General features: G+C 46.5%; 2 protein-coding genes across 2 annotated transcripts in view; both read left to right on the top strand.

Annotated features, from left to right (window-relative positions):
• The window catches only part of HS6ST2 (heparan sulfate 6-O-sulfotransferase 2), a 287,420-nt gene that overhangs the window by 118,439 nt on the left and 154,163 nt on the right, over positions 1-14,818 (top strand). The gene's annotated exons all lie outside the window — the stretch shown is intronic.
• On the top strand, positions 13,909-14,100 carry LOC118013136 (cytochrome c oxidase subunit 7C, mitochondrial-like). The gene has a single exon (XM_035008770.1). It carries the CDS (start codon positions 13,909-13,911, stop codon positions 14,098-14,100), a length of 192 nt encoding a protein of 63 aa, XP_034864661.1.

The following is a 14,818-nucleotide window of genomic DNA, read 5'->3' as shown; positions in this document are numbered from 1 at the left end:
AATTTTTTTTTTAGAGAGGGAGAGATGGGCGGGGTTGGGGTGGGGAGGAGGAGCAGAGGGAGAGAGAGAGAATCTCAAGCAGCCTCCACGCCCAGCACAGAGCCCAACACGGGGCTCGATTTCACGACCCTAAGATCATGACCTGAGCCGAAATCGGGAGTCAGATGCTTCACTGACGGAGCTCCCCACCAGAGGTGCCCCAAGAACCAAGCATTTTATTTTATTTTATTTATTTATTTATTTTTTAAAGATTATATTTATTTATTTGAGAGAGAGAATGAGAGAGAGAGAGCGAGCACATGAGAGGGGGGAGGGTCAGAGGGAGAAGCAGACTCCCCGCCGAGCAGGGAGCCCGATGCGGGACTCGATCCCGAGACTCCAGGATCATGACCTGAGCCGAAGGCAGTCGCTTAACCAACTGAGCCACCCAGGCGCCCCAGAACCAAGCATTTTAAATGCTTGCTTGAAAACTCACTGAAAAGCAAATTTCAACTCCTTAGGACTCATGGCTGCCTCAGGCCCACTAGTTCAGGTACTTGATAGTGTTTGCGTTGGGGGCCATTGTATTTGCCTCTTCCTGGAGTTCATACTCCTGGGGGAGTCGAATTCGTGGGGAGCTGGCAGTCCCATTCTAGAGAACACGAGGCGGTGGTCAGGAGCTTGGGCCTTGGAATCAGTCACATATGGTTCCCGTCTGCGCTCTACTTAGTAGCTGTGCAGCCTTGGGGCAAGTCATGTTGCCTTTCTTTTGTCTGTTTCCCCGTTTTACACATGGCGACCACAGCAGTGCCAACATCATAGGTTAGTCGTGAGGATTTGATGAGAGATTCTATTTAAATAGTGGTGCATAATCCTTGGACTCAGCTGTCATCATAATGACTGTTATTTCCTTGACTTGCTCAATTAGGAATAGTACAGGATGCTAGGACATACTGTTCCTCTAGAACAGGGAGCAGCACCCAAATCCAGCCTGCCTGTGAGCTAACAATGATTTTCACATTTTTAAATGGTTGAAAGAAATGAAGAGTACTGCTCATGGCACAGGGAAAAGGATATGAAATCCGTATTTCCGGGTCCATCCATCAAGTGTTATTGGAAGCCAGCTACGCTCATTCAGCAGCAGAGTGGCTGAATTTCTGTCTGTGTGGTAGTTTAAGCATTCAAATTAATTACTTTGTTTTCAAAACTTTGTATTGGCATATAGTTGACACACAACGTTACATTAGTTTTAGGTGTACAACAGAGTGATTCAACATCTTTATATATTACTCTGTGCTCACCACAAGTATAGCTACCACGTATCCCCATACAACTCCATTACAATACCATTGACTATATTCCTTATGCTGTGCCTTCTATGGCTGTCTGCTGTCTGCTTTCACTCTACAGCCGCAGAGTTCAGGACTTGCGACAGTGATCGTATGGCCTGGAGAGCTTCGATATTTACTACTTGCAGATTCTCACCACTCACATCCCCAAACTCTCTGTGTGTTTGTGTGTGCAGAGTAATCTACAAGGGAGTTAATGATATAGGTTCCTGTAGGACAAATGAGATGAGGCTTCTGTGACATTTTAAACTAAGGGGTCACTTTGTCTTTGAGGATCAGGAAGAATTTAAAAGTAGTGGCACCATTGGTTAGATGCATTTACATGTTCTCTTGTTTTTCTTTCTTCCATCAGAACCTTCTCTGCAAGGAGGCGAGAATGGATGATTAGTTTCTCTTTGTAAAATGGATTGAATTGCTCTTATTAGGTGTACCATAATTCCGAGGCATTAGTTCTGAATGTGGCGAAGTCTCATCTCAGCAAATATCACCTTAACACCCTGTTCTCCCAAAGAAGGCAATTTCTGTAGAGAAATGGAAAATCTTAGAATATCCAGGGTGGAAGGAGCCTTGGAGATCTACAGGGATGATATTCATATTAATATCTCTCTGCTGATATAGATACAATATCCTGTTTGAAGGCAAAATACTGTATAATGAACAAGCCCTGGTCCATTCAGTCTGTTCGACCAAGATGGCCTTTAATGGGTGTTTGTGTATTGGAACTAGATTTGAATACCTGTAAGATATTAAATTTCATATACTTTACAAAATGTGCAATTATAGAGACACATGAACATAATGCCCAGTTTTGAATTGTGGGGATGGGGATAGAAATGTTGCCAGTTTAGGGGCTAGAAATGCTGAGGTTCTGCTCCTTTGGTCTATCCTCTGCCTGGCCTGTGGCCTTAATGAAATGCTTTTTCAGTAGGAGTGAGGTAGACATGGGGCTGGGGAAAGGGGTAGGCAAAATCTGGAAGTTTGGTCTCCTAGGGGGAAAGATGTGTGGTTAGCTGAGCTATGCAGACATACCAATCTGGGTGTCTCTGTCAGAGAGGGATTCTAGGCTGTGAAGCCGCAGGTGTGTTGGGGGGGAGTGTGAGAGAATGGCCTGCCACAAGGGGAAGGAGGAAGGCACAGCATAAGGAATATAGTCAATGGTATTGTAATGGAGTTGTATGGGGATACGTGGTAGCTATACTTGTGGTGAGCACAGAATAATATATAAAGATGTTGAATCACTCTGTTGTACACCTAAAACTAATGTAACGTTGTGTGTCAACTATATGCCAATACACAGTTTTGAAAACAAAGTAATTAATTTGAATGCTTAAACTACCACTCCAGTCGAACAACAGAGCTGATGACTCTGTCTTGTGAATGGTTTAAGCAGGAGAACAGCAGTGGGCACAGCTAGAGATGTCAACACAGTGAAGTATGACTCATGGGCTTTGGCCCCTCCCCCCAGGATGAGGCCAAGAAGAACGCTTGGGCTTCCAGCCTCCAGTGCATGCATTTCCTTTGGACCAGGTGGTGGTTGGTTTTCAGGGATCTGTGTGCCCGCTCAGTGCAGGGTCCTGAGCAGTGGGTGGTGGGAGTGGACACGGTCGACCCCGGGCCATTGTGATTCTGTGGCTGTGCTGGAATGTTGGCATCACCCACAGAACTGTTGAGCCTCCTGAGCTCAGGGAAGAAGCCCGAGTAAGAAAACCATCTGTCACTACTCCTTTAGCCATGTTTATTCACTGAACTCACACTTTTAGAACAGGCAGAGGCTCAAAGGTGTAAATAAAGCCAATTATTTTAGTTTGCCATTGATTTTCATGTATAAATTCTCAATATCGTTGTTGTTTTTTTTTTTTTTTAAAGATTTATTTATTTGACAGAGAGAGAGACAGCGAGAGCAGGAACACAAGCAGGGGGAGTGGGAGAGGGAGAAGCAGGCTTCCCGCGGAGCGGGGAGCCCGATGCGGGGCTCGATCCCAGGACTCTGGGATCATGACCTGAGCTGAAGGCAGACGCTTAACGACTGAGCCACCCAGGCGCCCTCAATATCGTTTTGATTTAAGAATAAAAATAACGGCCTGGAGTTTTGTGCTCTGCTGTGGCAGTTACACAGTTAGCCAGCAAGAGCCCTGTGCTCTGAGGTTGTCCCTTCTCAGAGGGGAGCGTGTGTTAAAGTCAGGCCTGCTGATGAAGAAAAGCTCCCATTTTCTGAGTATTCGCCATGTGCCAGGCATTGTCAAAGCGTTTACTAATGTGACCTCATTTAATACCACTGGTAGTTCCGTGAGGTAGATTCCTCTTTTTAGACACATGTTACAGATGGGGAAACTGAGGCTCAGGGATTCACTTGTCCAGGACACGAGCCAGTAATTCTAAGTGTTTCTCGAAATTCTAAGGCAAAGCTGCCTGACTTCGTCTCCCATTTCTTTGCACCACGACTGTGAACTTCTGGGGGGCACTTGGCTCGGAAGGCTGTCCATGGGGCAATAAGTATCTTGCAGACCTGGCAGGGCTGGAGACCCGGAGCTAGAGCAGGAAACCAGGAGTGCAGGTAAAAGGGAACAATTTCCTGGGAGACCAGGAAAACCAAAGAGGAAACTCTAGCTTGTAGGGGCCAGGGAAGGGAAGACTGAGGGGGAGAAACCGATGGCTTCGCTAACCAAGTAGAGAGCCTTGGGCCTTGTAGGAACTGGACAGAAAGACCCTAGGTGGGCAGGGCAGGCAGCCTGGCTCCCTCTAAACATCCCTTTCACCTGGCTTCCTTCCCATGGCTGGAGGCAAGCAGCTCCGATGTGCAGGACCACTGGGCCACGATCCTGCGGAAGGACTGAATGGGGGTGGGGAGGTTAGGTTTTATTAGTAAGGCTGTATCCTCTAGGGAGATTCCCGAACTTGGTGTGTGACTAGATGGGAAGGAGAGTGTGCGAGCCCCCTTCTCCCCTCTGATCGATCTCCCTTCCCTGACCTGGCCGTCTTTACTTTTGGTCATTGTCACTGCACGGTAGATCAGAGCCCCTCTTCCTTAGGTCTCGGAATCTGGAGACAACACAATGGCCCAGTTTAGTGTTTTTGTGCGCAGAACACCAGGCGCTGAGCTGAAGGCGCCTTCCTGGTGCCCCACCGTGCCCTGGGCCTGGGAGCATCAGAGTGACTTTTCACATCTTATCACCATCCTTGGAGATAGTAATCTAGCAACAAGTCTTCTTAGAGAGGGAACAGCTGGTCTGCGCTGCGGTTCCACTCGCGAAGTTTATTTCGGAAGGAAGGTTTGTTTTCCCAGGGAGGTGTTACTATTTCCCAGGTTCGCCCTCATCTGTGCAACTAATGAGAAGGCAGGCAGCCTTGTGTGAGGACGAGTGTGAGGACAGAGACAAGATGCATTTGCTTTGCCCTTCAAATCGAAGACAGCTAGAGGTAGTGTGACACCAACTTAGTGTGGTATGTTGCCATCATCGTGCCGCCTGGTCTTTAGGTGGAAGTGGTAGGCAGGTGACATGAATGACTGTCATTCTTTTTACGTGTCTGAGGTTTTGTTTTTCTGCTCACTCGGCGAGTTTTCCATTAGCCGTGCAACATCACGATCGCTTTCTGGTACCACGTATGGCTTTATTCATCATCATCACCAGCCTTCCACACGCGCCCCCATTAAAGAGAAGATTTCTCTAATTACGTGTTATGCAGGTGTTTTGTATTACAAACAATGTTTAATTGTATTCATTCAGAACAGGTTGCAATTAAAATCTATAAACCGTTTAAGCCTCTATAAAAGCTCCACCATCTACCTTACAGCTTAGCATTAATATTTACCCTAGAGAGGGAAAATATCTCATCCTGTATTTCTCTGATGTACCATTTTTGTTATTAATAAAAACAAAAGACACATGTTTAATTGGATCCCTTAGGTATCGATTAAAAAAAAGAGTTGGATTCCTCGCTTGCCGGGCTGGTTCCATAGAGCATCCCAGAGCCATCCTTTGTTTCAGTAGGATGCACACGTTGAATGTTTTCCTTTCAACGACCGTGCTAAGAGCGTACCGAATGCTGTGCCCTTGAGTGTGGGCAGCGGAAGTTCTCTGGGAGATGGGAGGTCTGCAGCATGCGAGGGCCCAAAGAGAAGGCTGCCTCACGCTCTCTTCCCACGCTGGGCAATGGGAGGAAGGAACCAGATAGCAGCCACTTGGCACCAAAATCCTGCTGTCCTGGGGGTTCGAGCTGTTGGAAGTTAACTGTGTAATCCATCCGAGGACAGTTCTAACGAGTCCTTTTTTCAACCCCAAAATGTTAATATTTCTTTCCATACTTTATCTCATAATCAATATTCCATTTTCAAGGCAGTGAAACTAATCAGAATATCAGATGAACCCAGCACAAGGGAAGGGAGGTAGAATTGAGTATGTTGCAAATGGGGCAGAGCAGGAAAATAGGAGAACGTTGGTAACCACGGGCTGTCTTTCCCGTGGGTTCACTTCTCTGGGAGGTGTGAGCCGGGCTGCCGTGGCAGGGGCTGCTGGGTTTGTCCCTCAAAACACCAGACTGAGGAGGCAGGAACAGTATTCAGAAAGCAACGGAGTTCTCGTGGCCCTTCTGTCTGTGGCATTGGGATGTTTCCGGTGATGAGGCTGGTTGTGTAGTTCCTCTGGAGGCCGTGATCGCAGACCATGGTGGGGTGGAATTCTTCTGCACCACAAGGCAGCCTGGGGGGAGGTTGAGGCAGGCATAGGGGATGGTGGCAGGGAGATGCTCTGGAGCACCATTCTGGCATCTTCTGGACTCTTGAGAATTGGTTCTCTCTCACACTCCACCTTACCTTCATCTTTACCACACCTTTCATTTCAACCTTTGCCAGCAGGTAAGGAGATCAGCGTAACCTTTAAGGTCTTCACAAGAGAAGTTGAACAATAGTGTAGATTGCTTTATTTATTTATTCATTCATTCATTCATTTTTAGATTTTATTTATTCATCCAAGAGAGGGAGAGAGAGAATAAGCATGAGCCGGGGGTGGGGGGGGTGGGCGGCGGGGAGAGGCAGAAGGAGATGGAGAAGCAGACTCCCCAGCTGAGCAGGGAGCCCGACATGGGGCTTGATCCCAGGCCCTGAGATCATGACATGAGCCGAAGGCAGATGCTTAACCATCTGAGCCACCCCGGTGCCCCAATAGCGTAGATTTATCAAGAACTTTTGAAATGCACTAGACATCTCACACATATTATCTCATGTAATCATTTCCCCAGTCCTGGATGCATGGTGATATGATCCTCACATCACAAAGGAAGGAAGGGGAGGCTCACAGAGAGGTTATCCTGGCACACATACTGGCCCCAGAACCAGTGGGTGGCAGAAGCAGATCTACAACTCAAAGGCGAAAGAGGGCACTGTGTTTTGCGTAGAGATTGACCCTGAAAATATGTGGGATGAAATAAAGTGTCCCAGAATCAGTGTTTAAGAGCTTCATAGGACCGCACTCCATAGCACCTCACCTTTCTAACTAGTGTGTAATTAGAAGTATTTCCAATCAGATAAACATTTCCAGACACATTTGTAATTATTCCAAATGCTAACCACTAGTTTTTCTGAATGGACTTTCAAGACCTAGAAATTCACCTCTTATTAAGGGTGCTGATCTTCGTCTTTTTTAAAGAAATCTCTATACCCAACGTGGGGCTCAAACTCGTGACCCTGAGATCAAGAGTCACATGTTCTACCGACTAAACCAGCCAGGTGCCCCTGATCTTCATCTTAAAGATTCTTAAAGTTCACCACAAAGACCTAAGGTGGTGCCTTACTTTTCTGATGGGCTACTAAAAAGAGTCAAGAAGTCCTTAGGCTCAAGGACATAAATTGCTCATAATTCAGCGCCGGGGGATGGATTTACGAGAGATTTGTAAAATAGAAAGATGCCACTCTATTTATTTATTTGTAAAGATTTTATTTATTTATTTGAGAGTGAGAGTGAGAGAGAGAGAGAGAGCACAAGCAGGGGGAGGGGCAGAAGGAAAGGGAGAAGCAGACTCCCTGCTGAGCAAGGAGCCTGACACTGGACTCAATCCCAGGACCCCAGGATCATGGCCTAAGCCGAAGGCAGATGCTTAACCCACTGAGCCACCCAGGCGCCCCTGCTCTAATAATTTATTTAACCAACATTTACTGAACGTTTCCTGAGTCAGGCCCCTTGGTGGGGTGTTGGGAGCACAAAGATGAAGGAACTCTCGCCATTGAGGAGGTCACAGTCAGCGGAGGGAGAACAGAGGTAAGCAGATGATTACAAAGTCCTTGGACAAGTGCTACCACAAAGATCTGCAACTCTGTCCCCTGAGTGCTTTGGGGATGAGGGTGCTCGGGACACTGACTGGACAGTGACAGCCCTGTTAGAAGATCTGGAGGCCTATCCACCTTGGACTTGACATTCAGCCTCCGGCCAAATGCTTGTCTTCCAAAATGATTTTATTTTAACAGAATCAATTTTTTATTATGCTAACTCATATGATGTATTCTGTAGAGATTTACTGAACCATTTTTCCCTTTAAAATAACTAACTGTATATTTTGACATGCTTCAGGGGATACTTTTATAAAATAGCATGGATAGGACAATACTGGAATACATCAGTGTGTTGCGAAGCCTGAATCAGTAACACACAAACATCTGCACCTTCAAAAATACAAAGAAAGCAAAATGCTAAAAATCATGAACTACAGAGAGGTAGCTTGGCATGGGGGACAGTTACTTGCAAAGAGGAAGGCATGGGTCCCTGCTGGCTCTTCTGCCGGGTGCCCCTAGCAGGTGCTTGTTTCTCTCCAGACCTCAGTTTCCTGGTCAGGAGAATGGGCGGTAGATGAGAATCTCAGGTCACTAAAGTGCCTTCCCGGGAGCATCCAGACTTGGGGGAGGAAGGGGATGAACTGCGGGGAAAAGCAGCCCTCTCCTAGCAAATGGGTCTTCTCATCTCCACTTCTGGCCTCCCCTTCCTGGCCCTTTCCTGTAGAAGGTCAACCAGAATGCAACACTGGGATCAGCCTTTTTGGAGGAATGAATGAGGGCTTGCCTCTTTCTCTCCATCCCCGCCCTCTCCTAATGCATGCGCACGTGTGGTCCTATGCGCGTGCACGTGAACATACTCCCCCGCTGTACTGGAGAGAAAGAAGAGACTCCTATTTTTCACTCAAGAGTCTCACAAATGACAGCTGTACTTTTACACAGTTAAGCTATTAGATGGAATTCCATGCTCCTTGTCAAGTTGCAGACGGGGGAAGGAGCCCAGAATTCTAATGGTGCTGGTGTTCTTGGCAAGCACCCTTCACAGGGTGGTAAGGTAATCAGTCCACAGTTGGGCAGTCTGAAGGCTTCAGTTTTCCTCTGACTTGGAAAAAAAAGGGGGGGGGGGGCTTGGTATTACGGTTTCCATTGGTAGGACTTTGAGGTTAACATACTTTTTTTTTCACTGATTACGTAGTTCTCCGCATCCACCCAGTACCCATGGCAATCGAGGAGCGAGGACATGACAGATTAATTGACTCTTTGTGTCTTTGTAGCATTGGTGGGCCACAGACTTCTGGGAATTGGAGTTGTTTTTATTCCTTTGAATTCAGCCCCATCCCCTCCTTCAATCAGGATGCATTTACCTTCCCAGAATCTACGCCTTAAGGACAAGCAGGTGCGCTACTCAGGGCATCCTGACGTTTTCTGGTTCAAAGAACGTAATACGGCTTATCTACAAACCCACCCCATTCCCACCTCTGTCCTTTGGTTTCCTCTCCTTTCTGTGATTTTAGCACTTTGGGTTTATGGGAGGCTCTCAGTTCCTTAATGTCGACTGAAAAAAGAATAAGAAAGCATGCCAGAGCTTCACCGCCCCCTGCCCCCTGCCACGGAAAACCCAGGAGGTAATTGACTCCAAAAAGTCCTTGCATCTCTTATCCCTTGCCGGGACCCAAATAGGTCTGTTGCCTTGGCTTCATGGGCCGGGCCGGCATCTATAGCCTTCTTGCCATCCGTGGAGCAAATGGTTGTGGGCGAGCGGTTGCCAGAGTCCAGTGCTCTGCTTGCCATGGGAAGCCTGTTGACTTTAATCGTGACCGTCTGGCTGGATGCCTCAGAAGAAGACGTTTCAGGGAAGGCTTATGTCATGAATGGACCTTTGTTTATTTCAAAGCTGCACTGCTGTTCCGACTTGAGCATTGCATTTTATGCAGTGGGCACTGGAAGTGCAAACGAAAGTTCTGTGGGGGACACTACATGTGAAATTTACCAACCCGTGTGTGATTGCCACTTTCAACACAATCAGGACACAGTCGTTCCCCTTTTACTGAAAACATATGGTGGGTACTTCGAGCAAACCCTAGGCCAAGTCATGGTGCCATTAAGGAGAGCAGACATTAAAAAGGGGAAAACGGTATCCAGGTGGCAGGAGGAATTCAGTAGGTGGGATGGGAAATATTTATTGTTAACAAGCTTTCATAAGGAGAACAGAAACAAGTTAGATGTGATTTGCAGGTCCATTGGCAGGCAGGATCTGCCTAGCAGACGGGAAACTTGGAGAGGATTCTCAGTACTGTACCTCACACTTGACCCGAGTCTGTCCCCCCCCCCTTCCCTGGAACATGCTGAAGAAATATTATTGAGCTTTGCAAATTTATTTAAAATAATATCTGCCAATGGTCAGTAAGCACGACATTCCAGGCACCATGTTAATGGCTTTACTTACCATCTCTCGCGTCATTCTGACAAGGATCCTGTGGGATGGAAGATATTATCCCCATGTTATGGATGAGAAAATCGAAACTCCAACATTAAGTTGATCGAGGTTGCATAGCTAGGAAGTCCCAGAGCTGAGACTCAGTTCCAGGTCTCTCTGACTTCCAGGCCCTTGTTCTATGCTATTTGGAAGTTCAGCAAGAAAGGAAAGGCACTTGTAAATTTGACAACGGATCACAGCTTTTCCTGGGGAAGGGCTTGGCGCATGTCTACTGTAGCCAGCCAGATCTGCCTAAGCAGCCCTGGCAATGGGAGCACATGGGGCTCCTTCACAGGGAGGTTTTCAAGCAGTCCACATTGCTTCAGGCCCCAGTGGTGCAGTCAAGAAAAGGTAAGAAGAACGGAAGGGATGGCTTTGACACACCTGCAGAAAAGCATCACCAGCATCCCTTCCCTCCCAGCCTCAGGGGGGTAGAAGGACGGGATGGTCCCAGCTAGAGAGGGGAGGGGAGGGGAAGAAGCTGAAGACAGATTTCCATTTCTTCCAGTGTCACTTCCTTTCCCTTTGTCCCCTCTGAAGTCTACCACCCGCAGGGTTTTAGGGAATAGCCAACTGAGACTTCTGTCAGGGCCAGTAGAAAGGACCCTGTGCGAAGTGTCAGAAGATGGAACATCAAGGCCAGCTTTACCATCTATGAGGCATGAGCGACTGCGGGCAGGTCCCGTAACTGCAACATTTGCATCTGTACAGTAAACATCATCCTCCTTTCCCATTATGTGTTACTGGATCATTGTAAAGATTAAATGGGGAGATATGTGTCAAAGAATTTCAAAAGCCTAAAGCTCCACATAAGTATAGGGGATTATGAGAAACTTAAGAAAGGATGGTCACATAACTGACATTGTCCTTTAAAGATTTTATTTATTTACTTGAGAGACAGAGAGAGAGACAGGGTGGGGGGAAGGGGAAGAGGGAGAGAGAATCTCCAGCAGACTCTGCACTGAGCGCGGAGCCCACCGTGGGGCTTGATCTCATGACCCTGAGATCATGACCTGAGCCCAAATCAAGAGTTGAAGGCTTAACCCACTGAGCCACCCAGGTGCCCCTGACATTGTCCTTTATTAAAAAAAATTTTTTTTTATTTATTTGACAGAGAGAGAGAGAAAGAGCACATGCAGGGGGAGTGGCAGGCAGAGGGAGAGGGAGAAGCAGGCTCCCTGCTGAGCAAGGAGCCTATGCAGGGTTTGATCCCAGGACCTTGGGATCATGGTCTGAGCCGAAGGCAGATGCTTAACCCATTGAGCCACCCAGACACCCCTGACATTGTCCTTTAAATGAGAGGCAGCGGGGGCTGTCCTCCTCCCTTGGTGGGCAAGCTTCCTCGTCTTTAAAGCACATTTCCAGAGCAGAAGGAAGCCCAAGCAGCACATTTCTGATCTGAGAGCTAGTTTGAGATGTAAATGAACCCTGTCTCTCAAGACACAGCTTTGCATATATTTTGCATTCAAATTTATTTATCTAGAGACAAAATCGTGCATTCTTTACTTCTACTCACAGCATATGCAAGCAGATCAAATGAGGTGCTGATCCAGCAAAATGGCAAGTAGCCTTTTGCTTCCTTGAAATTGCTAATTTTACAAATGGCAGAGTGTTGAAACATGGCACGGAATATCTATTTTACTAGAATCTGGCAACACGGGCACATATGGTCTTGTCAAAAATGAATCAAACACAATTCCAGGATTATAATTAAGTAGTTGAAATTCCAAAAGGAATAACTTAACATGAACAAAGTCGGATTTAGATTGCTTTTTGCTGGCTTTCTCTCAGGCCCCTTCCTTGGTGAACTGTTGGCAACATAGCGACTTGCTCTGAGAAATGTTGAATTGTCAAACATCAAATGTTTTCACCCTGACTCTAAAGGTGTGTGATTTAACATCTATATTCCATGCTTTGGGGTACGATATGTCATAGAATGTAAGAAGACCAAGATAGAAGTCAAGCCAAATGTCCCTATGTAAATATTTAGGTTAAAGCGTTCTCCTACCAAATAGAAACTTCTGATCAATTCCCTAGCAGGCCTGCCGAGATAAAGAAGGAAGATGGGGCCATTATAGAAGGAAACTCTCTCTCCCCCCCACCTTTCTCTCTCTTCTCTCTCTCTCTCTCTCTCTCTTTCACACACACACACACACACACACACCGTTTCAATCTCAAACTCTCTCTGAATACTCAGTCTGAAGGCAGGGGCCATGTATGATTCTTGCCTATAAGACCAACATCTAGCATGGGGCATGTGGAAAGAGTTAAGTTGGAGATTTACAAGCTGTCTCCAGAGGACATTCCCAGGGATTCCCCTGGAGTTGTTGTGGACGTGATTTGGGGTCCTAATTGAGAAGTCAGTATCTATACCTTGAAAACAAATGTCAGCCCAAAGGTGGAAACAACCCAAATGTCCTTCAGCTGACGAATGGATAAACAACACAAGGTACATACCTCCACACAATGGCATATGATTCAGGGGTAAATAAAGAATGAAGGACTGATCCATGTTACAGCATGGATGAACCTAGAAGACATGCTACGGGAAAGAAGGCAGACACAAAAGACCACATATTCTATGATGCCATTTATACAAAATGCCTAGAATAGGCAAATTCATGGAGACAGAAAGCAGATCAGCGGTTGCCAGGTGATGGGGGAAGGAGGGAGAGTGGGAGATGATCAGCTAAAGAAGATGCAATTTCCTTTTGGGGTGCCGAAAATGTTCTGAAATCGACTGTGGCGATGGTTGCGCACCTGGGTGAATACACCAAAAACACTGAGTTGTTCACCTTGAATGGGTGGACGGTGTGGTATATGGATGATATCATATCTCCGTAAAGCTGTTACCAACAAAAGTTTCTCTCCGATGGTTTTGGTGTGCACTCCCCATTCCGAAGTTGGACCAGAGTACTAGATCCCCGCCCCAGTTCGGATTCCTGACCCCGTTGCTAGATTGTAGGATCTCCTGGTTCTTCACGGCCCTGCTTGCTACTGCCCCAGCTTTAGCTCTGTTACCCAGAACAAAGAACACTCTGAAAGAGGGGAGACAAAGACTTTCAGCTTCAAGTGGTGTCTACATAGAACCACTGCTCCCACTTGGGTAGGCGCTCTCCTGTCAGGATGGGCCCCCAATTATTCCCAACCTCCTGTTTTCCTGGGGCCTTGCCAAGCCCCAATCAGGTCACTTCCTTGTGAGATCGAAGTAGCCTGGAGATTTTTCTTCCCCAAGAGTGCAGCGGTTCTATTAACGAACGCTTCTACAGAACATTATTTTATGATTCATACAGGAAATTGTAACTTCCATGAAAAAAAGGGGGGGGGGTAGATTTTTTAACCCTGGTTTAGCACGACAAACTTGAGAATCGAGCTGTGCACTGCACTTACTAGCTCCTTTTCCTGCTTACTTAAAGAAAGGAAAAGAAAGGCTTTCTTGCTGTTCAATCCCCAAGCTACTTCTGGTTTCTGACTTTAAAGGCAACCAGTCTAAAGGGGAGGAAATAGTATTTGGACACCTGAAAGAGCAAATATTCTTCTTATAAACTGGATGGTGATTTCTAACCATCACTGATGAAACCTTATCAATGAACACATATTTCTAGGAAAATTATATTACAGTTGAAATTACAAATGGGTTTCTAAAGGGCCATGCTGGAAAGCCAATATGCCCTTAATTCAGCTAAAAATATTTATTCAGTAAAGATTTATGGTGGTATCAAGTATTTAAAATGAAGGTGAAAATGAAAGCTTTGGTCAACAGAGACCATGGTCTACTTAGAACATTTTTCCCGATTTCTTCCTTCTTGTGTCTCTGTGCCTTTCACAGAACTTCCACTAGCGCCATGTTGGGACAGAGCATCCCGAGGGTCACAACCTCTATGCTCTGTAGGAACCACTATGAGGAGGGCCCAGGGAAGAACAGGTCATTTCCAGTGGAACACAAGTGGTGGTTACTAATTACGGTGACTGTGTACTTTGGATCTGGATTCGCTGCACCTTTTTTAATAATAAGACACCAACTGCTTAAGAAATAAGGATGTTTTGGGCGCCTGGGTGGCTCAGTTGGTTAAGCGACTGCCTTCGGCTCAGGTCATGATCCTGGAGTCCCTGGATCGAGTCCCGCATCGGGCTCCCTGCTCAGCAAGGAGCCTGCTTCTCCCTCTGACCCTCCCCCCTCTCATGTGCTCTCTCTCTCTCTCATTCTCTCTCTCAAATAAATAAATAAAATCTTTAAAAAAAAAAAAAGTGGAGTGAGGGACACCTGGGTGGCTCAGTCAGTGACGCATCTGCCTTCTGCTCTGCTGGGAGCCTGCTTCTCCCTCTCCCTCTGCCCTTTCCCCCTGCTCGTGCGCTCACTCTCTCTCTTTCGCTCTCTCTCTCTGACAAATAAATAAATAAATAAAAACAAATAAATAAAAAATAAATAGGGCGCCTGGGTGGCTCAGTTGGTTAAGCGACTGCCTTCGGCTCAGGTCATGATCCTGGAGTCCCGGGATCGAGTCCCGCATCGGGCTCCCTGCTCGGCAGGGTGCCTGCTTCTCCCTCTGACCCTCCCCCCTCTCATGTGCTCTCTCTCTCATTCTCTCTGTCTCAAATAAATAAATAAAATCTTTAAAAAAAAAAGAAAGAAAGAAATAAGGATGTTTTAATTAGTCCACTAAACAGATGTGAAAAGGAGCATTTTAAGAGGTGCAGTCTCTTTGAAAAACGGATCAAACTCTTGAATTCAACAGACCCGATATGTTTGTAAAT

Source organism: Mirounga leonina, unplaced genomic scaffold (genome assembly GCF_011800145.1).
Source record: "Mirounga leonina isolate KUSES-001 unplaced genomic scaffold, KU_Mleo_1.0 Mir_101664, whole genome shotgun sequence".
NCBI lineage: Eukaryota > Metazoa > Chordata > Mammalia > Carnivora > Phocidae > Mirounga > Mirounga leonina.
The sequence above is the reverse complement of the archived record's forward strand: the minus strand, read 5'-3'. Positions and strand labels throughout refer to the sequence as shown.

Bases quoted from the DNA above. Each gene is read 5' to 3' on its own strand.
- LOC118013136 (XM_035008770.1), top strand. From the start codon at position 13,909: ATGTTGGGACAGAGCATCCCGAGGGTCACAACCTCTATGCTCTGTAGG.